This window comes from Odontesthes bonariensis, chromosome 12 (assembly GCF_027942865.1).
Source record: "Odontesthes bonariensis isolate fOdoBon6 chromosome 12, fOdoBon6.hap1, whole genome shotgun sequence".
Taxonomy (NCBI): Eukaryota; Metazoa; Chordata; class Actinopteri; order Atheriniformes; family Atherinopsidae; genus Odontesthes; species Odontesthes bonariensis.
This window is the reverse complement of record NC_134517.1, coordinates 27,280,220-27,307,574: the sequence shown is the minus strand read 5'-3', so window position 1 is coordinate 27,307,574 and position 27,355 is coordinate 27,280,220. Positions and strand designations below refer to the sequence as shown.

Here is a 27,355-nt window from a genome sequence, read left to right as displayed (position 1 = left end):
GACATGCATATGACTTGCCAAAATTCTAATTTTACAGGTCAGAGTAGGAATGCACTTGCCGTTTTCATGTGACAGTTTGTGTTTCTATATATTCAGTTAGCCTTTCATAACGCTAATGTCGGTTTTCACAGTAACAGGCCTTCCATTTGCTTTGCAATTATGTGTTTTGTGGTGGCTCATGGAGAACGTGAAATAGTTTTACGCTAAACAAATTTGGATTCGTGGCATTTGGTTGCTACCCGTTTCATCTTATATGAGATCTCGTTCAGTTTTTCTGAGGAGAACTTAGATTTCAGTCCTGCTCACCCTCACTATTTATCTTCCTGCTGCACCTTCACTGATCAAAGCAGTGAAATTGAACAAAATATTTTCAATGGGTATAACCTTACTTTGAAATCTGCATAGTACAGGAGTCTATATTAAAAGGAGTCTTGTACTTTGACACCCTGTCATCAGGTGGCTTTGAGGGGTGAAATCAGCATAAAGTCTTCCAGCTGAATTCATCCAGTCAGGATTGTTTCATGGAAGAAGCAGGTGCTGTGGTTGTCAGCTCCACTGACTCCTGCTGCCGACATCAGTGTGGTATAGTGAGCAATGCCTCGGGGAAGACCTGAAAGCTGAGTTGAATGTTTATTGAGTGAGTGTTAGTTTCAGCTCTGCACTTATTCTACAAACACTTGTCACTTTTGTGGGACCGATGTGGCTCAGTCGCTTTATAGCTATAGCTAGTCCATATCCATTTGATCATAGGCTGCAATATCATCCATCATGTGACTGGATTATCATATCAAGGATGGGTGATTCCAGTCCACTGCCACCAACCATTTCCCCACACCAATATCAATTTGCATAGAAAATGGAACTGTAGCATTGCCAAGACTCGATCTCATCACACTCTGGGAGTCATTTGCCTACAAGTCAGTGCATTGATAAAGAATATCTGTCCACTTACACCGTTTCTGTTCCATAGCAATATCTCCTGCTGCCATTACTCATTGTCTGTGATGTGCTGGAGGAATGTGTAGAAGAGCTGGGCATTCGAGGGATCTAAGGCTTGGCTCTTGTACTGAGTTGTGATTTATTGATTTCATTCAAATCCCAGATAAGACCAGATTTAAAAAATAAATAAATAAATAATTTACAAAACTGTTGTAGCAAAACGTGTCTCCATTTGAAGAGGGATGTTTTGAATCAGTTTTTGCTTTTGGATTTAATGGCCTGGATATAACAAGAGGACTATCTATTTGCAACACCCCATAACATCTCTGTCGCCTTCTTGTGTTTTAGGCGGCTGAACAACAAAGCACAGAGGAAGACGTAAGTATCCCCAACAGATCACAGCACTCTTCCTCTCAGACCAGCTCCCTGTTTTCCTTTGAGTCTCAGACTGCCTTCACACTGTTAGAACAATTTGTACTCGGTTACCTGCATGCGTGACTCTGCATTACTATTTTTCTGCTCTACAGCTTTTTTCCTAAGATTGTGATAAGTCCGTTATCTTTTCGGTTTGTCCCTTATCTCAGGTGTAGTAGACAGACAGACGTCTGAAACTGGTGAAATCAAAGCAGCAGAACTTGCCTTGAAAACAGGAGAGAGCTGTTGTGTATGTGGTAATAGATGTGCTTTGCTTTTTTTTTTTTCCATTCTCAAAGGACTTTGCCAAGGACCGATATGGTGCGTCAGTTATGGTTCAGTCGCAACAAAAGCTGGGTTAGTATGGCAGTGACCCTCATTCACAAGCCCACCCACACACTCATAACTGGAAAAAAGAGTAATGGGGTAATGAAAATGAACTCTGTGTTAATTCAAACAAAGGGAATTCAATTTGTCTGTATTTTCATATCCATAGACCTACATGAAGTAACACTTTGGTCATGTCTCAAAGCATCACACTGGACTTAGTCAATTTTTTTTTAACGTGTATGTGTGTCCGCCTGCTATTTGATGTCTTCTCCACTGAAAAGCTTCCAACTGAAGGAAAACTGCATTTCAGAAGAATGTAGTTATTCCTTATCACAAAGTGTGAAAAACAGATTAACCGAGAGAGACGATACAGCGCAGGCAGCAAACGCAAAGACTGGAATCATTTTCGTGGTTTTTCTTGTCACGTCATTTCAAGTCAGATTTCAAGTCTATGTCTTATCTGCATACTGCAGTACGCTCGGCTTCCTGTCAATCATGTGTTGCTTGCAAGACGTTGTCGTCTTTGCTGAAACACACTGCAGTGTCTTTTTATTTGTATGTATTTGTTATTCAGAAATGTATCCAATAAGTTGATGGATTACCGTAGTGAAATATTTAATGGGGCCAGTGTTTTAAAAAACATAACAAAAAAAAACACGTTGGGTGACATGGTATGGTGATAAAGTTGAAGATCACCCCGGGAGATCACATCTAAGCTGCACACTATCCTCGTATTGCTTTCAGACATGAGAAAACGGTACGTCAACAATTTCAATAATGTCACACATGGTTTCAAGTGGTTGTTGTAAAAAACAGGTTGAGCCTGCATTTGTACATTTAGTTAAGACTTATTTCCAGCGCAACCTGGGAGATATCCATGGTCTAGCTGTCAAAAGTACAGATTCAACACGATTACGAGTGATTAACATCACGAAAGATGCTTTTGTTGTTACCTTTCGTCATAAATTCACAGATGTCAGGGATAATTGCTCTAACTAGTGATGTTTTAGAACTCCCCGATGAGTAAGGCAGCAGACGGACCTGTTGATGTCGTCCATCTGTCGCGTTGCTCTTTCAGCTCCAGTGGCAGCAGACAAAGTGGGGCCTCCCTTACCTGCATGCCAAGCTCAGCCACAGGGATGGGAAGGGGGGGGGGGGCGAACTTTGAGCTCTTTCATGTGGGTTGACAGAGAGTACCCTGCCAAAGGGGCGGCTCTGTTTTCTCCAGTGTAGCCTCTGTGTCTGCCTCTCCTGCCTGCTGATAATAAGAAGTAAGCACGCCTCAGAGTGATACAGGTGAAACTAAAGTCAATTTGTCATAGAGCCCAAAGAGAATAGCTGAGATTTAGACAGCTTTCAGCAGGCCTCCTAGTGTGTCTTATTTATTAGGCATGCCTGTAATTTGATCATTTTATTGTGCTTGCTTCTACACAATCACATTCATGCTTCTTCTCGTTTCTCTCTGCCTTTGGGAGTACGAGGGGAAGATAATGAGGGCTCACAAGTGGGGAAATGGGGGAAGAAAGTTCTTTGAAATAATTGTATATACTTTTGTGTGTGTGTGTGTGAGCCAGACAGGATGTTGGTGCGGGTCCAAGACCTTACTCCTGAGAAAGCTGACCAGCTGATCTGGTTGCGTGCTCGAGTCCACACCAGCCGAGCCAAAGGTGAGATCATCCAACCCCCAAGCCTTTTGTTCACCTTTTTTGGCTCATAGAGACTTTCTGCTCTGTGAACGTTACAAACGGCCCAGATGAGATGCCCTCTCTTCTAATCCCCGATGTGCTATACTCAAACAAAGTCTTAAACATCTGCCTTTGGGCCATTTCTCCCCCGCGCTCCTTCCACTTAAAGATCAAACAGCACCGCCAGCTGACTCTGACTTGGTATTGATGGACTTCTTAAGGTTTCAATAAGTGACATCACTCTCTTTTTGTCCAGCACTGTAAAAAAAAAAAGAAAAAATGGATGCTTTGATTGTTACATCATACACCAAACATACCCAGAAAAAGTAGAATTTGATAAGACTTAACCACATTTTAGGATTGTGTGCACTTGCAAAGCAGTTTTTTTTTCAGTCTCTCCTTGTCAAGCAGTTTGACAACCCAGGGGTATTTCTGATATCATTATCAAACTGGCATGTCTCTGCCAACTGAAAGATCAGGTAACCTGTCCCCTCTCGGTTCCAGCTTCTGGCAGCCATGAAGCTTCTCTGTTTGAATACAAAGAACCCACTGAGCTTTGCCTGGTTATTACACCTCTCTACTGAAACACCTCACGTTTCTTTTCTACTGTGGTAAAACTGTGATTACAAATAAACTGAGGCCTTAACGATAATAGTCTTTATGCCATTTCCTCTCTGGATAACTTCCAGAGTCAAGAGTCACTTCCTATTTACTGGTGTAGTCATTCTCTGTGCTCGCTGTAGGATGTCCGTGAGAGCAGAACAACATCCTGATTTGGTGTGGGATGAGGTGCATCTGTTGGTGGGATTTTGGCATTGCTATTATCTCCACCACCCTCCTCATTCTCACAGGCAGCAAACTTCAAAGTATCTGGGTGGTCCCGCTATCTGTTGCTCTGAGTTTTTGTTGGCTTGCTTGTTTACACTCTCCCTAGGTGTGTGTGTGTGTGTTAACGTGTTTGATAGGAAGGTAGCAATCACACCTTCTGAGTCCACACAGTGCTCTTCAAACACAAGGCTCTGTTCACAAATGTTTGACACGACCCGATCCTTGCATCTGCAGGACACCTTCTTCATCTGGGGTTGCACAACAAACTTACTCCGCTTCAAACAGATTGCCCAGGGTTTTGCTGTGACAAACCTCTTAAGCGTGCACTATCTATTGTTGCTGCTTTGCTTCCAGGGAAGCAGTGCTTCTTGGTCCTGCGTCAGCAGCAGTTCAACGTGCAAGCACTGGTCGCAGTGGGAGATCGTGCCAGCAAGCAGATGGTCAAGTTTGCAGCAAAGTGAGTACAGAGACTGTTTTTCCTGTCAGACGTAGCAAAAACAATGGTGGGAAAATCCAGTGCCCTAATCGTCCACTGATCCATTTTCACACATTCGGAGTAAAGGGGGAGGGAGGGCAAATCAATCATTTTTCACTTGACAGCCAAAGCTGGCTTTTAACAGGGCGGAATACAGCGGTGTTTTAATGGAGCACTTCCTGGGGAGATGGCAGATACAGCAGCACGGATCGGAGGAGGAAGGCATACTTAAGTGCCAAGCATCATTAGTCATGTTAGCAGCTAAATGGCAGCCTATCAATAAATGCAACTTTCCATTGATATGTACTGTATTAAATGGAATGGAGAGGGGAGCGCTAATAATAACGCTGCTTTAGGCTGACATTAAATGTTCACAAGAGACCTCGTTTTGAAGCAACTCTAATGGGAGTTTAAATTTAAATAGAAAAACATTATGACGCAATGCATTGATTTCAAAACAAGCATTTGTTTTGCAGTACACCCAGTGTTTAGTGAATTAAATATGGAAGACCTTAATTATCATGCATTAAATGGATTCTCCGTCGATGTTGCCAAATTAGGCAAAGGTAACACCCACAGCTGTAATCGGCCACACCAAAACGGCAGTTAGTCCTGAGCTTAAGCAATGCAGAGATTTCAGCAAGGAATGCAGTTTGAAATAGGCCTGCTGCTCAGTAGCACACATTGTTATGGGCTCATAAATGTCTCCCAAGCTTTGTATGATTTGCCGTTCTTCAGAAAAATCAAATAAAAAGTTGACAGGAAATGATTTGATTGAACGCCGTTATCTGTAGACGGTACAAACAGAGCAGTGTTTTGAAAGGTGTTTCAGATAGTTGCTTCACACGCTCAGCAGGCCCTGAAACCTTGACTCGAACCTGTACCTCTCTCCCCAGCTTCTCTGTCTGCTTTGAAATGAGCAGCAAAGTAGTATTTCCAAAAACAGCCTGTTTTATTACAGAGAATTTATAATACATGAAAAGAAAAATGGCGATGTCTGAGCTTTTTTGAAAATGCAAGACTTGGAGGAAAGTAAAATGTGGATGCTCCCTCCTGTCTGGGTTGTAGAGACAGTTACGGCTAGACATACGTGGCTGCCGATGCAATTTTTGCTTTATCTTTGTAGCTTTATATTGTATAATGAACGAGGGCTTAAAGCACAGAAACGTCTTTTGGTCACATGACGCTGAGATTAACCTGCACTAGAATGACGGTGAGAAAAAGTTTAACGTTAACGTGATCCGTAAAAACTCTTGGAGGTGGCGTAATGGTTTGGGCATGTATGGTTTCCAATGGCACTGCATTACTCGTGTTTGTTCATGGGTAAACTGATTCAGCGAATCAGATTGGATTGGACAAAACCTCACCGTACAGATGGAAAATGTACTGATGAAAATGTATATACTGCACAAATAACCCAAAAAATCTCAGAAGGTAAACAAGTGGAATATTTTCCAACGACTGAGTCAATGTAAAGAGAGAATAAAAAGCGAATGTTTAGTTTTTGGTTGTATTTATCATTTTTAACCACATTAACCAGAGCTTTTTATTATATAACTGTAACATGAACCTGTTTTGTTAAACAGCTAAAATATCATACATGTAAAACGGGTCAGATATTAAATGTTTGACTGCCCACGCGTGTGTATACGTTTCTCATATCATGTTATGTTAAACTAAACCTGCGGATGCTTCATGATAGATTGTTGCAGTATTTTCAAGTTTTCCGGAAACTTGTCCCAAAAGCAAACATGTTCCTACTGATGTCGAGGCCACAGCAGGTCAGCCCAGAGTCTTGACCCTGGCAACCTGACCCCTCTTTGTCGTGTCACAAACCGTTCGCTGTGCCACAGTTCCTCTTTTTCGGCTTCAGTTTTATTGCTGCACAATTGCACTGAGCACATAGCTATGTGTAAAGTTTGTCACCCATTAAGAGCTGGTTGGTATAGCAGTCCTGATGTTTCGCACAAAAGTTTCTTTCTCCTTTTTTTTTTTTTTTTTTTTTTAGTATTCATTGACATGTCAGTTTGTTCACTGCTCACATCTTATATGGACAGCAGTTCCTCAATCTGCTTGTTGAATGTTGCAATAGGACAGTTGCATCGCATTGCAAAACTTTACCACCTAACGACAGATCAAGTGAAAGTGATGTCACGGTTGCCAAGACAACAGTGTCCTGTATCAAAACTAGAAAACAGCAAAGTCACGCTGCAGTTTAACATAGTGAAATGCACATAGTCGTTGTTATCAAAATGTGTTTTTATATTTATCAGTAAGAACAGGTGACGCCCCCAGTTTCTGTGGCTTTGTGTCCCCTCATCTGGTTTCACACACTTTGGTGCAATGATTGACAAGCTGAGTGAGGCCCTGGATTAAGAGGAAATCCTCTCATAATCATGCCGAAGAGATGATATGTCGGGGGAAGTCTGCTTTCTTGTATTGTGTGTCCAAATCCTCCTTTTCTCACACACAGTTGAAGCAATCTTCTATTTCTACCACCTTCATTCTGCTTGAGTTTCCGAGAGGACTGATTTGTGTAAAACCGTCATCATTCATCCATGAACAGTTATTCTGCTCCAAACCACAGCGCCTGTATGACTCACGAAAGGTTGAACCTTACTGCACATGAGTTCTGCTAACTTAGTTTTGCTAAGTGAGCGTTATTAGTTTTATTGATTAGTGAGCAGTCAGAAGTCGTGTTGGATCATGAAGATTTGAGATTTTATGTTCCCGAGGATGGTTTAGGCAAATATTTTGTCTCTTATATGATGACTGTAGTTTATGATTGTTGACCTCTTGGGCTGAGATCAACAGTGTAGGGGAAAGCATCCATTATATCTTTGAAAAATCCGATCTAATCCTTTCGACTACCTGTTTCATACGTTAACTGGTCGAGACCCTGTGGTTCAGGTACTTAATTATAGTCATATTTGAATTTTTAAACACTTTTATATTTGACCCAAATGAAGACCACTTTGGATGCAGGGCTGCTGACATCACCATCATGCTTTTCCTGGGTCACTGACTGTCACCCTCCTCTCTCTGTCTCATATGTCTCATATGTCTCATCTTCTAGTGATGTTGTCAAATTTCCGTCTCTCTCTCTCTCTGTGTGAGCTCATTGTGTTGTCACCACCCGTATTTGGGGCCTGGCTGCAGTGGTTATTAATGTGTAGATTTATTTATTTTACTGATCTATTAGATGGGAAGGACTGTGGTGGCAGCTGTCGTGGGGCTGAAGGGGCAGCAGTGTCTCACTGTTCAGTCCCTCATTACTGCTTTTTAATGAGGATGAGTGACGGATTACAGCAGGCTTCCCATCTGGCCTTTCACTGTTTGGCAGTGGGTGGTGTTCCTCTCATCTTGGATGATACTCAGAGTTTCAGCTTGGAGTCTGACTAGAGAACCGTGCATTCTTTTTAAAGCCTGTGGTGATGAAATTAAAAACATTTCCCCTGCGTATTCTTTAGTTTACTTTCATTCTAATGTGTTTGGGGGAAATTCTCACCACTGCTCTCAATATCAGTTATTGCTGTAGAGCTGGGTACTTACCAGGAGTTTTCTCAGCTCACAAATGCACCTAAGGCTCAACTTCTTCAGTTTATTTACATCCTTTGCTTTGTGACTGATAGAAAACAGTCAAACCAATCTGTAAATTGTGATTATACACATTACAATGACCAATCCTCTCATTCACCTTTTACATTGGTTGCTTCTGGTTCACAGGTGTAACCAAATAGGACCTTTCATACTTACGTCCAACTAGATTATATTTTTCTTAAAACAAAAAGTAAAACAAGCACCCTTTAAATAATCATTTGGAATGGATAAAATTGGGGTGTAATTGTGTATTTATTCATTTCTTTCTCAGACTTGGCAGTTGAAATACCATGACAGCTCTTCTAAAAAGACATTGTAAGACATTTTGTGCCCTGTCGCAGGCTGGTTAGATCGAAAACAGGATAGTGGTTTTGTTCTGAAAACCTCAACTAACCCCAAATTTTATTGCAACACTGTTATTTTTGGCCTAACTGAAAAAGCACCCAGTCAAAAATGCCTCAGCCCATATGCTACGCCGGACTCTGCACATTACACCATGAAAAATGTAATGTGGCGTTTGATGCAAATGTATGAGTTTGTTTGCTAAGTGCTGTTTGTTGCTTACACTCTGTCAGCATCACCAAGGAGAGCATCATAGACGTGGAGGCGGTGGTCAGGAAAGTGGAGCAGAAGATCGAGAGCTGTTCCCAGCAGGACGTGGAGCTCCATGTTGAGAGGGTTAGCTTGCCTTCACCAGCATCACACAGAAGATTATACACTTCCTTCTAATGAACCAAAATTCCCTTTTGTGCATAAATAAAGATACAAGGTTGTGCTTTTTGCCCAACTCCACTTAAGCGTCCAGATGCTGAGGCATCCACAGTTCATATCTTTCAGGCAGGTACACGTCTGCTCTCATAGGAAACACACAGGTCCCATGCAGATAGACAAACCTCCTCATCACAATGCATTTCATTCCTCCTTTTAGCTCTTCATTTATGGGCAGCTGACTCTGTACTTGCTGTGTTCAGTGTATAAAATTCATCAGATGTTATAAGTGCCAGACAGAATATGTGACATATTCAAATATCAGTCAGTCTACTTTCACCATAAGCCTGCTAAAATAAAGGAAAATACCAGCAACGTGAAAAACAGCAAATGTGAAATGATTGTTAGCAGCAGAAACCCGACAGTTTGACATTGTAGTCAGTTATAGGCAGCGTCTCACAACCAGGTGGGGCTTTAACAGATGAAGCTCACCCTCTTTCACTTTGACTTAATCTGTATGTGGAGTCTGGGTAATTTCCGTTTTCTGAATGTCTAATAAGAAACTATGCGTTTTGTCACACGTTTGATTTTGGTGCTCTTTTTGTTTTTTTTCTCCCGTCAGATTTTCGTCATCAGCCAGGCAGAGCCTCGTCTCCCCCTGCAGCTGGAGGATGCTGTCAGGCCTGATGGAGAAGGAGAAGAGGTGAGGATGGAGGAGGGGGCACTTGTCATCCAAGTTCCTAAATACAAAGATTGAGGGACATATTGAGCATTTGTTTGGTAATTCAGAGCTCAGCCCAGACGGCTCAAAATCAGCTAACAAAAAAAAATTCTGTCCAGTTTGCTGAACTTACTGAAAAATGAAGAGTAACATTGGCCGGCGGTCACTGTGTTTGAGAGTGTGTTGAGTAATCGCAGATAGGTTTGGTCTGGACATGCTGTGACAATTAAATGATAAACAATCAACAGAGATCTATGTTTTTGGCAGACTCAGAGATCGAGTAATTAAATCTAATTTCCTTGTTCTACTCACCCCTCTCAATGCAAATGGTTATTTCATCACACACTGTTTATCGGAGCCAGCGTTGTGGGAGTTCTTTAAAATGAAAGAATCGAGCTCTGATGCTGAGTCATTTGAGAGAATCATGAAGCATTTAAAAAGCAATTTTTTTTCCCCAGCCACAGTTAAAGTGTTATTAGCGGTTGAGGCTCCTGTTGTCGGGTGTAAATCGTTGCCTTAGCAGCAATTCACTTCAATAAGGGTACGATCGATTGTTCAGTTCAAGAGTTTATTCTTTCCTATTTCCTTTATTCTTTTCTGTAAAGCTACTACAGAAGACTTTATGTCCTGTTAGAAAGAACTATCTGCAGCGCTCAACGTTACAAGTGGAAATGTGGTCCTGCTTTAGTCGTCCTATTGTTAATGTGTAAAGGATGCAGTAAGTGAAATGTCACCTGCCAACAGCTGTTATTTTTTGTCAGCTGTAGATGCTGAAAATATGAATCTCGCCATATCCCTGTGGGCCCGCCTGTGTTTATCTGTATGCTCACCTCTACAGCAGCATCTCAGGTGTTTTCTGGGGGGGGATTCAGCATGTCAGTCACACACTTGTAGCAGCACCTGCCATCCCCAGAGGCACAAGCCTCAACAGCCCTGTCTATTTGACTGTCTGCCAGTCCAACATTTTGTCCCTCTGCATGGGGCTGTTTGGAGCAGGATGTGGCTAAGCAGGCTATTAGCTCAAACCCCAGTGGATCCTCCGAGGAAGCCTGACAGCCATGACCCTGGAAGTAGTGGTTCCTCCTGTGTTGAAACATTTACTTTTTCATTTGTTTCTTTTTCTCCCCTTTTTTTTTTTTCTTTACTTGGTCCCTGTTGTCTCAGAATCCAGATGTTTTGTTTTTTATCTTGTGGCAGCTGACTCTGTAATTGTTACTGCGTGGAACAGCTGTAAGCAGTGTGACACCTTTAGGAAATAACATATTTGCAAATTGCACCAATTAGAAATGCACCTCATCTTGTATTTTCTTCCTTTGTGAGAATTGGAAAGATTTCAGCAATGTATACGATTATACATTTGAACAGCAACTGAGCAGTTCAAATCTTTTGAAAATATCCTAGTGTTAGAATTTTTTGGTGATGTTCTCGTTTTTCTCTCAGGAAGGCAGAGCCACTGTTAACCAGGACACCAAACTGGACAACAGGGTGATTGATCTCAGGGTAAGTTGCTACCAGAGCTTTAGAAAAACATGTGGGCGGGTGGATCAAAGCCTGCATTTTATTCATGCCCTGTTTTAAGTTGCACATAATGAGGGCAACAAACTCTTAGTTTAGATATTTGAAGCCTTATCTGTTTAAACTGACCACTTATTCACAGGTTTATTGAAAGATTGATATTTGTAATGCAAAACAAGTTTGCAAATACCTTGATAAAAATAACTTAATGTCTCAATGTTCCATTATGTAAAATAGGAAACCTTTGCAACTTGTTTTTTGCAGTGTATTTAGGGGTTTCAAAAGAAAAGATGAATCGATTGCAGGAGGAATGGAAAGTTTATTTTTTTTTTATATCCAACAGAAAGCAGACAGCCTTAAAACAAACAAAAAAAAAAAGATAAACAGAACAAAGCCCTGCAACTCATGAAGTGAAAGCGTCTGTGATTTAGTGAGCTGTTGCTGTGTGGGAGATGTGCTAAACCTATGCGAGCAGCAGAAGGCACAGAGCCACAAAGTGTGTCTTTTTTTTCACATATATGGGTGATGTGGCTGGCAGGAAGGCACCAAACACAGCACAGACCCATGAAGCTCACAAGCCTCATAACAACACCTGTTTCTGTAGCACAGTGCACTTTGAGCTCCCAGATGAGGGTCTGTCATCAGCTTTGCACTTAAGAGTCCAGTGAAGCTATAAAGTGGTTCCCACACTGGCAGACAAACACTCCAAGAGGGACCTATAAAAATCCCTCTAATAATAATTTAGTTCCTATGAAACTCCCCTTATACCATACTTAAACATCAGGTGCTCCACACAAAAACACAGTGGAAAAGTTCACTTGTGCTAATCTAGTTTTTGCAAGACACCTGGACATTTATTGATTGAGACAATTGAGGATTGAATTAAAGAATCATTGTTGGGATGTTCAGAATAATCTCAGAACTTTCCACTACTATTTCCTCTCACAACCTGAGGGTATAAACTGCTCTGATTTCTAGTGATACTGAAGCGGACACATCAGTATGACTTCAGATAGCAGCATGGCTTTTTATACTCACACACACAGACATTTCGACTCGGTGCTATCACTGTGAGATGATGTTGATGATGAGGTTTAATCCCCTGCTGCAGAGTTTTTCTGTCTTGGTCGTGCACATCTCATGTCAGTGAGTGATGTTTTCAGTTAAGATCCTTTCTCTTGTTCTTGGGGAGTTGAACTTTCCAAATTTTTCTTATCGATTCTGAGGAACCTAAAATGGTTCAGCTGCTGTTTTTCAGCTGCGTGACACAGATGGATTTGTGTTTCTTTGTCTCCGTTCTTCTGAAATCTTTTATCAGTGCCTATGTTCTGTAAATTGATTAAAATATATTTTATCAAATGAATTGGGAAAGTGCAAACTTAAAGTTAAGCTTGAAAATTAGAGCCAACTGGACAAATGCAAAGAAGTACGATGTGTAACAGGCAGGTTTCCAGTGGTAGAAGCATTCATAATCTTTGCTTAAGCTAGAGCAGTAATGTGATGTAAAAAACCCCCAAAATTCTACTCTTAAAAAAAGAAGCCAAGAGTTTTAATATGAAAGTAAAAGTATTGATTTTCGTCCCCCTGCTCGGTGCGCTATGATAAAGACATCTTCAGACGTGATGCAGCGTACGGAGGCATCTCTTTCATACCTGAAACGGCATGTGCAAAGATCAATCATTTACAAAAAAAAAGGTTTAACCTCTCAAATCGTTCAATTTTTTTTTTGTTTCTACTCTTGTCAAGGCTGAGAAATAAAGTTTGATGTACAAGTTCACCAGACAAGTCTGTGGGGTGGTCAGACAGTTGAAATGAAACATGTGAAGCCTCTGAGTCGAGACTATAAATAAATAAAAGCTGAAGTGAAATGATTCTGAAGATTCGGGCGGAAAAAGAGACCGTTCCTCTTATCCAAAGATGCCACATAAAAGTTCAGAGTACGATTTTTGCTTTGAAGTGTCAGGAAGTGGATGTACATAGTAGTGTAGTTTGAAAATACTCAAAACTTGACTTAAGTACAGTGCTTTTGTGAATATACCAGTTAGTCTTAAACCCCTGCAAATGTAATCATACAGATAATCCGGCCATCCACCTGATACATATGCACATCATGACTAGCTGAAGTATTCTGCATTTCTTGAGTGCCGATGAAGTAATTCATCAGAAATGAGACTTGTATCCTTGAAAAGCTAAGAGATAAGAAAACTTTATCTCTGCTGTAATGTCAACATGTCCAGTATTGTAACCTGCTCAAGTGTTGCCATAGTTCTTGTTTATGTTGTTTAAAAAATATTCAATTTCCCAACATATTCCATGATCAGCTATGACTAAACCCCTTTTTAGTTATATAGGTGTGTCTGCAATTGAGCCCTGGCAAAAAAAATGTAAACTCTAATGGGATTTGAAACCTGCCTGTGGTGCATCATCACCGCAGGTGGGTTTCAAACCATGGCAGTTTGCGGCTGACAGCTATGCCATGATTAGGTATACATTAAAGACCAAACCCCCAGAAGATCTGCCAGTTACAGCTACCTACCCATCCTCCATCACACCTACTCATAGCAGACGTGCTGTAAACAGGAAGTGCTTTCGAAGCTTTGTACACGGTCTTACTCAGTCTTGCTTTGAGTTGATTTTCCCAGGTTTAACGTGGGGCACAGCCCCATGTGCAACGAGTGATGCCAATGAGTCAAAGATGTTGTGGTTGAAAGATTTGCAGAGGTGTTGGTAAAAGTGTTCTTGATCTGGAACATTTTCAAATTTTCCTCACTTCTTCTTTCTGCTGAAGATTCAGATTACAGCCAGACAGCCCTGGAGCATTGTCTGCAGAGTAACAAGCTTTCCAGTATTTATCACTTCTCCCTTCTGCCAGCAGTTAATCAGACAAAGCCTCTTTAGCATTGGTGAAGCAGTATAAATGGGACAAAGATCTCTAGGTCTGTCTTCATTTGGATGCATATTAACTGGAGGTAAAAGCTGGTAAACTGTAAAAAAAACTTTGGAAATGAGTCTGTGGAATTTTGAGAAAAGGGTTTTAATTTTTCGACATGCTTTGTTGCCTAACCATTACACTTCTGGACTTTTTTTTTGGGGGGGGGGGGGGGGGGGGGGGGTTTGGTTTTTACTGTGATCTCGTGATTCACTTTTACTCCCTGCCTTGCCTTCAGCATTTACATTGATAATGATGGGTTTTAGGTTCCTGGGCCTCTCGCTGGGCTTGAATGTGAGTCTCGCCCTTGCCAGCAAATAAATGTTTCAACCTTCGTGCAGACGGGAGGTGCATGAAAAAAAGAAACAGTCTTGTTTCTGCACATCTGTTAGGATTGTGAAATGAATCTAATGAATCACTCCCTGTGTGGTGATGGCCTTCTGTGTTTGTGTGTGTTTCCTCACTAAGACAACCACCAGCCAGGCCATCTTTCGCTTGCAGTCAGGAGTGTGCCAGCTTTTCAGAGACACCCTCACCAGAAAGGGTTTTGTGGAGATCCAGACGCCTAAAATAATATCAGGTAAAACATACTTGCTGTCAAGCTGTTACGTTTATGTGACACGTTTTTAAAAAAAAAATTATTATTATTTTTTTTAATTTGAGGTTTCATTTGAGGTCTGTTTTACTATCCCCCCCCCCCCCCATTCTGCCACTCACAGGTGTCCTGTGAGTCAGTGTGACAGTTTTAAGGCTGACTTGCTGACTTCCACTACAGGCTTGGTTCTGGACTACAAATTCATATCATGAATTTGAAGTTCAGTTGAAGCACACAAATAATTTCAGAGTTTTAAAACCAATACGTAGTCGGAGTCAATAATCCAGCCCATTGGGAATTTGACACATTCACCAGCTCTCTCATCAGCTGCTCTGCTTTGACATTCCCACAGGCTTTCCTTGAGATTATTCCCGAAAGAGCTCAGCTCACTTTACTGAAGGAGGAAATTAAAAGAAAAACTTACAAGTCAGATAAAATTAATCTTCCCAATGCTGTACAGAGGTCTTTTTCCTTGAGTCGTGTCTTTTTTCCTGCTGTTACTTTCTCAACATGGGGTGCAAAAAGAGACCGCCTTAGAGAGAGAATTAATCAACCTCTTCTGAAATATATTTTTTCCAAGCCGAGAGCAATCTCACTGAACTAGCTATTGCTGATGATGGATAAATGTACAATAGGAACAAAATTAGATCTGAAATTATTCATTCAAACTCATTTTCAAACAATCAGTACTGTGTTAATATGATGTTAAAGCACATAAGTCGTGTACTGCAGTCTTCGGGCTCCCGCGTGGCCGTCATTTTTTGAAAATAACAGTGTGTTCTCACTTCCTCTTTTCCGAAGGAACCAATGATCGTGGCCTCAGCGAGATTTAAAAGTGCCGCTCTTTTTTTTTTTTTTTTGGTGGAAACTGAAAAAACACGGTGTACTTTCTGCAAAACCACATCTTCCTGCATGCCAACACCCACCGCACAAACAGCGTATACTTTGTGAAGCGCGTGAACCCCCACCCTCACATGAGAATATCAGATATAACCCTTATGACGTGGGTCAAAAAGGGAAGTGCAGATGTGTCACGCAAGACCACTCCCTCATATATAATTCGGTGATCTGTTTTTGTCTGCTCTCATAAACCGTCAATACTCAACTGATGAAGGTTCAAAATAACGATTTCTATTGTGCAAATAAAGAGTAACTGTTTGTTGGTGAAATTGAACTAACATCACAAACATCTAATGAACAGGTGATGTGCATAACCGTCAGGTGGGAGGGGCCAAGGTTTTTAAACTTATTTCTGAACATTCTTAGCTGTAAATGTCAGTTTGTGCTTTGGGGCAGTGATATTCTCCCATCATTCCTAAAAGTGGTCTTTGTCCTCTTCCAGCTGCCAGTGAGGGTGGCGCAAACGTCTTCACGGTGTCTTACTTTAAAACCAGCGCCTACCTGGCCCAGTCCCCTCAGCTCTACAAGCAGATGTGCATCTGTGCTGACTTTGACAAGGTCTTTTGTGTGGGTCCAGGTAAGGATGTCTCCCATCTGTCCCTTCATATGTTGGCAAAGCACTTACAGCACGACAGCAAAATGAGCAGCTTGGGCATAATGAAAAATGGAGACCCTATTAACTGAGGTGACACATTTAAAAATGGCTCCAAATATGTTTAAGGTTGTTAAAGCTTAACAGACCTCCCTCAGTTGCTTTTACCGTGGTCTGAGCTTCATTTGTTGGTCACACAATGGGACTTGTAAAAGACTTTATATGCTGAAATAAAAGAAGCCCCAGCTCCTCAGCTGAGCAAACACTGCCACCATCTGATTAGTTAGGCAAACGCCTTCATCATTGTATACTTCATGCAGTTTTCCCATTCGGTGCCATCCTTTTTAAACTGCCGCATTGTCTAATTTATAGCTGGCCTAGGATTGTCACCTGAGATGGAATTACATTTTTGGAAGATGGATTCACATTTAGTATCCTACTGACTGAACTGAGGAGTTTTTATTTATTTATTTTTTGCTGCTGTAGAGCTCCACCAGAGAAATGAAAGGGCTTAAGGTCATTGGTGCTTCTTGGGCACCATTGTACTTACCATTGTTGCCTTAGTTACAGTCACATGATTTCTGTATGTTAAGAGAACTGGGATCAACTCAAAATCCCTGCAGCCACAAGCTCGACTGTGTTTAAAGTCCACATCCATGGAACAAGTATATGAAAGAGTCCAATAAAGTTCCACCTGGGAACCAATGCATATACACATGCAGCTGTTTGTTTTCACAAGAGAAGGAAATGTGGTCATGTTTATTTTTTTTTTCCCCACCTCTGTTTAAATGTTTGTAAAGGTCAGATGCAAGAGTTTTTTTTTTTTTAAGTTCCAGATAAAAACTTTGTGTATCCGTACAAAAGCAGAAAGGCTAATACATATATACATACGCATACCCTCTGAAAAACTAAACTGAGTGCCCGTCGCAGACAGTTCAGCCTCCCATGCTTCATGCTTTTTCCAGGCTGCGCACCTAGGACTGCAATTACACTGAATGAATAGCCATTTCACCAACAGATGTTGAAACCTTTTTTCTGCCTCCCTTCTGCTCCTGTTTACTTTGTTTTGATCTGTCAGTTTTCAGGGCAGAGGACTCCAACACCCACCGTCACCTGACGGAGTTTGTGGGTCTGGATATTGAGATGGCCTTCAACTATCATTACCATGAAGTGATAGACTCCATCACCGACACCATGGTGCAGATCTTCAAGGGCTTGAGAGACAAGTAAGATTTATACAGTAAAGCTTAAAACTTACAAAGTTGCACTGAAACTTTGATTTAAGGTGACAAACTGCTGGTGATTACATGATAGATGGTGGACATCTATCAAAATATGCACATATTTTTTATAAATGATAAGAGCAAAAATCTGGACAATGTACAAACTCCTATCAAAATGATCTTTTCATTTTGTTTTCATATTAGCCATGAACGTTATATCACGACATCTATCAGTAAAAACCTTTACTATATAGTAGGAAACTACAAGAGTGATTCTAAGTATGAAAACTAATCATTTTAGAAAGCAGCTTTTAAGAATTCATATTGTAAAATTCCCTACATTTTTTTAAGCCTTTTTTCAAAGGACAAATTTCATGAAATATGTGGTGATTTAATCAGTCCCCCATTGACAAAATGTAGTCAAATAAATGCCAAATGGTGTATTTTGTGTAACATTTTTAATCTAAAAGAACACGTGTTATGGAAGTCAGACATTATGACAAAAACAGTTTTGCCTCCAGCATTCCACCTTAAGCATTCGCATTACTGATTAACAAATAATTTCCCTCACTCTGTTTAGTGAAAATGGTATGGTGGGGCTTTATTGCCTCCTAGTGGTGGGAATTAGTACAGCAAGCATGAAGCCCCTCAGAAGCTGATGACTGAATAAAGTGAGAGCTGGGTGAAGATCTTTTCATGTATTGAGCCTGAAGTGTTTCTGACTTCAAATATCTATGGTAGTGATATTTAGGCTTTTCTGCACCAGTGAGAAAAGAAGCAGGCGCTTTGCGCTGGACTGACAAGAACAACTCAAACTCTTGCAACTCCCTCAGCACGAAAGACCTTCCACGTAAACTCGAGCATATATCCTGTGGAAGCACAGTTGAATCAGTGGACTGAGTAAGGTTATATACCAGCTACTTTAAACTGAATATACCACTACTACTGTACTCGTGCCTGTGGTGGGTTAGTTTCAGCTTGTGACCGCAGTTCCTCTTTATCAGGGTACATTGACACTTCTCTTCTCATGACTTTCCAGACTCTTCCCTTTGACGTATAAACTATTTTGAATGTGCTGTTGTCTGATGTTCCAGCACCGAAGGGACGCATGACCTGGCATTTATTTCATCTCACCTGTTGCTTTGACAACATATCAAAATCGTGAATATTGGACATCGCATTTTTAAAAAGAATAGTGTCACTGATTAGACTTCTGCCTTTATTGAAAGAGTGTTTCTCATAACAGCGTTGCATTTGTTTGGTTTTAGATGGATAGAACAAATGTGTTTATGGAGATATGGACACATTTCTTGAAAACGTTTTCAAACCAAACAAAACTGTATGGTCTTAAAAGCTAAATGTGTGCTGAAGTGATATGTTGACTATCTAAGGTGAAATCTGTGTCAGATCTGTAGTCAAAGTCACATTTGGCCAAATTTGTTTGTTTTTACAAACATGAACTTTGTACTTGTCAGGTGTTTGTGGAGATATGAATACATTTCTTGAAGACATTTTTAAACCAACGAAACTGTATGGTCTTAAAAGCTAAATGTGCGCTGTGGCCATTATTGTGTGATCAACTAATTTTGCCTGAAATTTGCCTCTGTGTGGGTTGGAATGCAGAAACCTTGAGTTGTAGGTTGTAGTGTGTGTTTGCTTGTGTCACTCAAATTGTGACAACTCAGTTACAAAAAGCAAAACCCCATTATTTAACTTCATCAATTTTAAGGTTTTGACTCCATTTAAAGGTAGGGTAGGAGATCCTGGATTTTCAGTCCAGCGAAGCTGCATTTTGAAAATACACAGGTAAAAAGTCCCAACCCTTTTCTTCATTTTCCCCCCGAAGGCACGCCTCTAGAGTACATGAACGCGCACGAGCACGAAGGTGCACGAGCGCTGTTCTGACAGCAAGCATCGATCGTTGCCATATTTAGTATTTAGTATATGATAACTATACGTTTAATAATGCTAGGTGCTAGCCAAGCTGGCTCTAGTTTAGCTTCCTGCCAAGCCTCTGGGCACGTGTAATTCGTTCACGGAGCAGGGTACGCGCACGGGGGGAAGAAGGGGGAGGGAGGAGCAGATTGCAGTTTGATAGACGGCATCAGTATCCAATCATTGTGAATGGTCCGTTCACAATGATTGGATACTGTTTTTCCTAGATTGTACGTTCTAGAGGCCACTAAAACTTTTCATATTTGTGTCAAAACTTTTAATTAATTGGTTGCAATGGGGGTGTGAAGAGTATTTCAAGCAATATGTAAAAAAATGTTCCAGAAAAAGATCCCCTACCCTGCCTTTAAGATCAGAATGACATTGTATTATTGTTGAAAAATAAATGATTATACTAAGTTTGCAGCAATGAATTGAAGTCTGTGTAATGTCCTCTCAAACAGACACGTGTGTGTGTATGTGCTCCTTCTTCAGTTTCCAGACAGAGATTCAGACGGTGAACAAGCAGTTCCCAAGTGAGCCTTTCAAATTCCTGGAGCCTACTCTGAGACTGGAGTACACTGAGGCCGTGGCCATGCTGCATGAGGCTGGGGTGGAGATGGGTGACGAGGATGACCTCAGGTCAGAATGCACCACACACACCCTTTGGCCTGCATCTAACGCGTCTTATCATCTGATATAAGCAGAAGTCGGTTTTGTCAACAGTAAAAAGGGAGGATGTTAAACGCATAAGAAAGTAATTCTTGTGATCAAAGTGGTTCTCCTTAACTATTTCCAGCCTGGCTGGCGCCTGAATAGAGGTGTTAGTAGTGTGAAACATGTCAGATAATGAAAGAAATGCACAACATTCGGTTAAAGAAAAGAGGCCGATGATAAGTGTGGCATTAGTGGAGTTGTATTAAAGTCTGTCTTGTTTTTGTTGTTTTGCAGTACACCCAATGAAAAACTGCTGGGTCGTCTTGTCAAGGAAAAGGTATGTTCAGATATGTTTCCATCATCGAAGGTCAGATTGTAATGATTTTATAATTACTTGATGCATTGTTGACTGCAGGAAATGTGTCAGCAGGTTGACAAAAGCCTCTTTCTTAGCTTCAGCAGAGTTCTCAAAAACCCCGTCTGTGATCTTCTTATAAGTCATAAGGCGCAGGGAATTTTTTCTCTAGGTTGAACCGAAACTACTACCTTATAGCCTTTATTATTATTACAGCACACAGCAAAAACAACCGAGCTGTAGTCATCAAGGCCTTTTCAGGAGAAACAGAAACCTCATCAAAGCATGTCCATGAGCTGTAGTTGTAGTGCGTAATACACAGCAGCCCACATCCACAGGAAAAGTATTTTATTATTTAAGCCCGTTGCTGCTTGTTGCTCCTGTGTCTTCATTGGTCCACACAGTGACACAGCGATCGTTTGTTGATCAATCTTTTGTTCTTTTTAACAGTACGATACTGACTTCTACGTGCTGGATAAATACCCACTGTCCGTTAGACCCTTCTACACGATGCCTGATCCAAACAACCCTGTAAGTTTCTGAGTGACTCATAAACACACACAAACTCTCAATCACAGGCACTTATCAGCGACAGAATAAAAGTGTTCATTAAAAGATGTAAGAAGAACTTTTACAGATTAGATTTATGGTTGACCTGGTAACTATTGAATATATGAAAGATTTAACTTAATTATGAACACAGTTAGTCGTGATGTCGATGAAGAAAACAAACATGAACTATGTACTCGTCAGGTTTTTATTCCTTCCTTTATGTGACAGATGTGAGGATGATCTCATACTTAAACTTGTTTATTTTCATGCAGAAATACTCCAACTCTTACGATATGTTCATGAGGGGGGAAGAGATCCTGTCTGGAGCTCAGAGAGTCCACGATGCCCAGCTGCTGACCGAAAGGGCCATTCATCACCAGATTGGTAAGATGAAGTGTCAGGGTGGTTTTGACATAAAGGCACTGAGTGAATTTAGTGATTTGTCTCCCTCTATGGGCGAGCAGTGGCACCTGCAACAGCAGCACTTGTGATTGCTAATGTTGATTTAAAAAAAAAAAAAACAAGCAAAAAGCCCTAAGTAAAGCAGTTTTTAACAACTGAACATCACTTCTCTTATAATTCTAGATTTGGAGAAGATCAAGTCATATATCGACTCCTTCCGCTATGGAGCTCCTCCACATGGTGGTGGTGGCATTGGTAAGTAATACATCTGCCATATGTTGTTGTTTGTTACAGCAGGGCATCAACAGAAAGTACGTTAAGTGACTAAACTTATCCTTCATAGGACTGGAGAGAGTCTGCATGCTCTACCTGGGTCTCCACAATGTGCGTCAGACCTCCATGTTCCCACGTGACCCCAAGCGCCTAACACCTTGAAGCCACCATTGTGTGGACGAATTCAGTCCCCACTGAGGACAAACTCACAGATACTGGTGACGGAAAATATTACTTATCCACAATCAAGAAAGATAGAGTGTAGGAGCTAGTGCCACCCTCTAACGTGCCAGTAGATGTTAACCAATAAGAACAAAGCAGTTGCAACAGCAGGATGTACTTTATTGATCGGTGTGTAGTTTTCTAACAACAGTGAAAAACAGATACAATACAGAGAAGAAATGAGCCCTTATTCATGTTCTTGGGAAAGCTGAACACACCTAATTCACCTTCTGAGTCAGTCTTTTTCTGAGGTTTTGAACATAAGGAGAGTAAAAATAGATTAATGCAGATCAGAGTCCCTCCTACTACCAGCACTGATGTTGGACTAATGATTGTGGTGTCCAGCAGTATGCCTGCAACAACACTTGTTTTGTAAGTAATTAATAAAATAAAAAAAACTGACAGTAAACCCTTTGTATGCTTTGTTTTCATATTTTGGGAGGGGGCGGGGTCAAAAGGTTTCACTCATAGGAATAACTCTGTGAATTGATGCATTTATGGTTAAGTTTGATAAAAGTAATTGTTCAGATTCTTACACAGTTTAACATGCACATGAATAGTAAATCACAAATATAATGCAAAGCCGAAGTGTCTCTCTCATTCATACATAAAAACTATAAATACAACCCTGCTTCAGTCAAAGTGCTCCAGTGTTACTGACATACAAATAAAACTATATACAATAATTAACAGTTAAAAATCTCAACACTGATGATAATGATGCATTCAGATTTTAAACACGCGTTTACACGTGTAACATTGCTTTCAGTTAATGCACTTTACTGTAAATCCAACTTCGAGATAAGAAAATTGCCTTCTAAGCATTGGTCTATTCTGTTACCGCTCCACTGATTTGAAGGATAAAGAGGAAGATTTGAACAATATCAACGTAGAGAGAAAGTGCTCCATAGATGTACTCCTCTGGGCTGATGGCCAGCTCCCGATTCCCAATAAGAAGTTGAGTGTTGTACACTAAAAACTAAAACAAAGTGAAAAGAGAACAAGTTCATTGTATCACTGCGGCACGAACCAGAAAAGCGGACTTGTACTTGAAATACTTTTCTTCTTCTTATCCTCAAACTAAACATTGCAGATCTGTGACTTTGTGTTTGTCTTTGATCAGTTTGGTCAAATCAACTTCATAACTTTGTTGAACTACTGCCCTGACATTTAATATGGATTTTATATGACTGAGACGAACTCAATGAATCTTTCTACGTTCATATGTCACCGAGAGGACGTTTCTACCTGCGACACTGAGGCTGAGCAGTTCTTTGACATGGAGGTCTGTATTCAGCTCAGCTCTGTGCCAGAAAGGGTTGCGATGCTGCGACTAAGCAGGATAGACGCTCTGCAGTGAGTGGATGCTACAGTTGATTGGACCCTAACCACTGTTCAATACGATACAGTCGATAACAAAATAATTACTGTATTGGCATTTGCTAACCAAATTTGGGTCAATATATTGTCAGCAGGTGTTGGCTGAGCTTAGATATACAGGTGTGAGCCACTATGTGGTGTGAAAAATACTGCAGTGGGAAACTTTCTTTTCCAAACTAAACATGAAGTAGAAATGTCACTGACGTAGTTCCACACATTCCAGCAGAGCGGCTCCAACTGCAACGCAGAGGTTAACTATGTCTTTGCAGTAAAATGCTGGTTTCTGGAATATTGTGCAATGCTGCAGAGTTAACAGTGGCCCCATCATGCGATATTACACTGTGTTTTTCATTGAACAAAGTCTTAGCCAAAATGGATAAGCAGGGTAAAAATCTAAGTACGCCCCATTATGCAATGACTTGTTGAGCCACCTTATCTTTGTTAGCAATAATTTAAAATAATTACTTTCTGTCTGTCAGTCTTTCACATTATTGTGGAGGGAACATTGCTGCAGTCCATGGAGGTGTTTGGCCACTTGTACACAGCTCTCTTAAGGTCCCAGCACAGCATTTCGATCAGGTTGAGGTCTGGACTTTGACTGGACCATTGCAACACACCGAGTCCTTTCTTTTTCAGGCACACTTTTCTGGATTCGCTGCTGTGTTTGAGATCAATGATCTCAAACACAGCAGCGACCTGTTGCATGAATCGTTTCCTGTCGAGTTAAGACAGGTGACCTTACATTTGAGTAGAATACCTGGGTATACAGAGGAGTTTACAGTCAACTCAGTGACTGCAAGGTGTCCAGGTACTGTGACTACAACACAAGCCCAAATCATCAGCTCTCCACCACTGTGCTTAACAGTTGGTATGAAGTGTTTGTGCTGATATGCTGTGTTTGGTTTTCTCCAAATGTGGTGCTGTGCTTTATGATCAAACATCTCCACTTTTGACACGTCTGTCTAAAGCACATTGTTCCAGAAATTTTCTTCAGATGCAGCTTGACAAACCTAAGCTGAGACTGTCTGAGTTGTAGCTCCTTTTTTTTTTTTTTTGATATTCCACTGTCATTCACTGATTTCACTTTCATGGTCTGATTTGGGGGTGAACTTGTTGGATTGTCCACTTGTAGGAAGATTAACTATTTGTGAATTATGTTTCTCATTGTTGAATGAGGGACTGCAAACTGTATGGAAATGGCCTTAAAACATTTCCCACATTTAAGGGCAGCTACACTTTTTCTCAGATCATTGGTGATGTCTTTCCTCTTTGACATTGTGTTAACACACACTTGATTGTTCCAGACCAGCAAAATTCCAAAAAAACTTCTGTTTTTATAAAGGTGATCACACTTGTTGATGATCAGTTAATAAAGAACATTTGACTACCAGGATCTGGCTGCTACTTTCCCTCCTAATTCCGATAGAAACGGTAAAAGTGGACTTCAGCTTTTCACACTGTTTTTGAATGTTGGAATGTTTTTGTGAGGTGAATATCGACTGTTTAATAGGTAATCGGTAGTTGTTAATCTGAGATTGTATTTACCTCATGTTAGGACCAGGTAATGGCCAGAATATACATGTATGTATTATATAAATGAAAGAAAGTGTACTTATTTCTTTCTTTCTTTTTTTTTTTCTTTTTCCTAAACGTGCTAATAACTGGCTTTGGCGCCGGTCTCATTAATCTGGTATTGATTAGTAAAGCTAATACAAACACATAGTACATCTGAGGCTGACAAGAAAGTCATTAGTTTTCAAGGTAAATCATAAACAAAAACATGGATAAAACGTCTTCCCCATTGACTTGCCTGTGGCTAGAAACAGCAAGTTGTCAGCATGCATATTTAAGTCTTCCAAATTACTCTGTAATTCAGGACTATTATCCCTTTTGTTCTTCAACAACACCCTTGTAATAGCCAGCTGAAACGCTCTCCTTAAATTTTTTTGTCCGAGTAGACTCACCAGAGTGTAAACGATGGCTCCAATTGCAGCGTAGAGCATATGCAGCCAAGGGACCTGTTGAGTGACATAAGAAAGGCTTCTGAATGTGAAATCGCTCTCTCAGATACACCCTTCAAAGCTGCTGCTGCCGCTCACACCATGAACACAGAGACTGAATTAAGGGATTTGACAAAAGAGTTCTCACATATTGGAAGGAGAGCACGATGGCTGTAACAATCCCAATGATCATGAGCAGAACGGCAGCGATGCAGAGAAATCCCCCGCAGGAGGTGAAGTCCACCTGTGATGAGAAACAAGCCATTAACAGGATGAAAGGGAAGTTAATACGCTTCAAGCTACATGAAGGAGCAATGGGAGGACGTTGAGAAAGGATCAGAGTAAGGTTTAAAGTAAAAAAATAAAATGGGACGGATTTGTCATGTACGAGCCAAGAATGTAACTTATGTATCTCGAGTTGCATCAGGCAGAGAAGATGGATTCACATCTTATCCCAAAATGTTATAAATATTTAAAGGAACTCAGTGCCCCATTGTAATATGAGACAAAGGAGTTCTTTTACACTGACAACAAAGACATCCTCTGACAAGCCACAGGCTACTGAGCTGCAGCGAAACACTTTACATCTCCATCTACCTTTGTTTGGAAGCAGAAGATTGTCACCGCAATGCACACTATTGCTGTTATCCCCATGGCAAGAAGCACTGCTTTTGTTTCATAATAGCTGTAAGAGACACATATAGTGTGATTAAAGCAAAAGAAATGCACACATATATTATCAAGAAAAGACTGTATCTATGTAGGAGATTATAAATGCACTGAATGAGAGCCAGAAACAAACCTTGAAATTGTTCCAGCCATGTAAGACAAGGCAAGAGTCTGTAGGATAAAACATAGAAACAATCAGCGTCTTAAATAACAGTTTGTTCAACCTTTCTTTTTGATTGGCCGCTTTTATTTTGTTTTACTTTGCCAATCTTCATCTCAAATACTAACTCATCACCTGGCGTTCCCACATGGACCCCTAACTGGACCCTCACCTGACTCACACACCAATGAACAATACTTACAAAAATTCCCAGCAGCACAAGATTCAATGGAAAGCGCCTCCTAAAGAAAATTTAAGAGGAATATTTTAATATGAGTGAAAAAGAGAATTATCTATAGTTATACAGTAAAGTTATCCAGAGAGAGGCCTTTCTTACCTTGGCTCTTTGCAGCAGACGAGGATGCAGTAAACCAAAAAATAAACCACTCTACAGGGAAATAAATCACCATCAATGTCATGTATAATATAACAGCCTCTTGTACAGTATGTCTTGTAACATGACTTTGTATTATCTACATTTAGTTGTTGTTGCTCAAGAGTTACTCACAAAGATGCCCAGTAGATGCCAGGGTATTTGATGACAAACAGCTTCACTGGGTCACTGTGTAAGGACAGTTAATAATGGATCACTGAGGAGTACAGCTTCTCGCCCTTCATCGAATATTTTCAGGAGCAAGATGGATGTTGTACTGGTGTGAATAGGGAGACTTACACAAATGTAAAGACCGCAACAACTGAAAAGGTGACTGAAAGCTGAGCAGTCAAAATCAAGTAAACCTGTCCGCAAACACAAATCGAAAAGCTTAGATGAGCGAACAGAAAGAGTGGCACTCAGAAACAGAACAGTGTTGTGTTTGCCTTTGAATGTGGCACCAGGAATGGTCAATTTCCTTACCTTTCTGATGAAGGCATGCCGAACAGATGTGCTTTCCCACTGGTTGCTGAAAAAATCATCCATGTCTCCTGCAGAATTTGGGATTAGCAAAGTGATACTTTAAACTTATAATATCTAGGAGCCAATATAATGATAATACTGGAGTGATTGATTGAAGCCTGTGAAAAGTCCTCTAAACCTGGGTTGGACGCAGACATTCCTGCAGACAAAGTGGGTATGGGCATCCCAGTTGGACAGAAGCCACGGCCTGGATTTATGCTGGCTTGCGGGTAGACGCCCCCCTGGCCCCAGCAGCCAGGCGGGCCGTGGCACATGCCGGGACTGGGACTGTAAGGAGGAGGAGGAAGAGGGGCGCCATGCTGTGGCTGGTAGGGGTCATTACCAGACTTAGGATGATGCAGCGCGTCCTCATAGGACGGGGGACTGTCAGTTTTAGAAGTCAT

The 27,355-nt window shown here is 40.9% G+C and overlaps 2 protein-coding genes across 2 annotated transcripts in view; one reads left to right on the top strand and one right to left on the bottom strand.

Annotated features, from left to right (window-relative positions):
• Positions 1-22,269, top strand: part of dars1 (aspartyl-tRNA synthetase 1) — a 26,408-nt gene extending 4,139 nt beyond the window's left edge. Inside the window, exons 3-18 of the mRNA XM_075479930.1 lie at positions 1,288-1,317; positions 1,653-1,710; positions 3,258-3,350; positions 4,551-4,653; positions 8,847-8,949; positions 9,602-9,682; positions 11,141-11,200; positions 14,613-14,724; positions 16,082-16,216; positions 17,310-17,457; positions 19,882-20,028; positions 20,338-20,380; positions 20,849-20,929; positions 21,223-21,334; positions 21,536-21,607; positions 21,696-22,269. Of these exons, the coding sequence (XP_075336045.1) occupies positions 1,288-1,317; positions 1,653-1,710; positions 3,258-3,350; positions 4,551-4,653; positions 8,847-8,949; positions 9,602-9,682; positions 11,141-11,200; positions 14,613-14,724; positions 16,082-16,216; positions 17,310-17,457; positions 19,882-20,028; positions 20,338-20,380; positions 20,849-20,929; positions 21,223-21,334; positions 21,536-21,607; positions 21,696-21,787 (1,470 nt within the window). The 3' untranslated portion in view covers positions 21,788-22,269. The remainder of the gene's footprint in view (positions 1-1,287; positions 1,318-1,652; positions 1,711-3,257; positions 3,351-4,550; positions 4,654-8,846; positions 8,950-9,601; positions 9,683-11,140; positions 11,201-14,612; positions 14,725-16,081; positions 16,217-17,309; positions 17,458-19,881; positions 20,029-20,337; positions 20,381-20,848; positions 20,930-21,222; positions 21,335-21,535; positions 21,608-21,695) is intronic.
• LOC142396818 (protein lifeguard 3-like) lies at positions 21,704-27,355 on the bottom strand. The gene is made up of 11 exons (XM_075479931.1): positions 27,091-27,355; positions 26,913-26,980; positions 26,730-26,794; positions 26,565-26,618; positions 26,394-26,444; positions 26,259-26,298; positions 26,030-26,067; positions 25,825-25,912; positions 25,376-25,471; positions 25,192-25,245; positions 21,704-22,826 (listed from the first exon to the last, which is right to left on the bottom strand). The coding sequence occupies exons 1-11, from the start codon at positions 27,353-27,355 to the stop codon at positions 22,677-22,679; spliced, it is 969 nt and encodes a 322-aa protein (XP_075336046.1). The 3' UTR covers positions 21,704-22,676.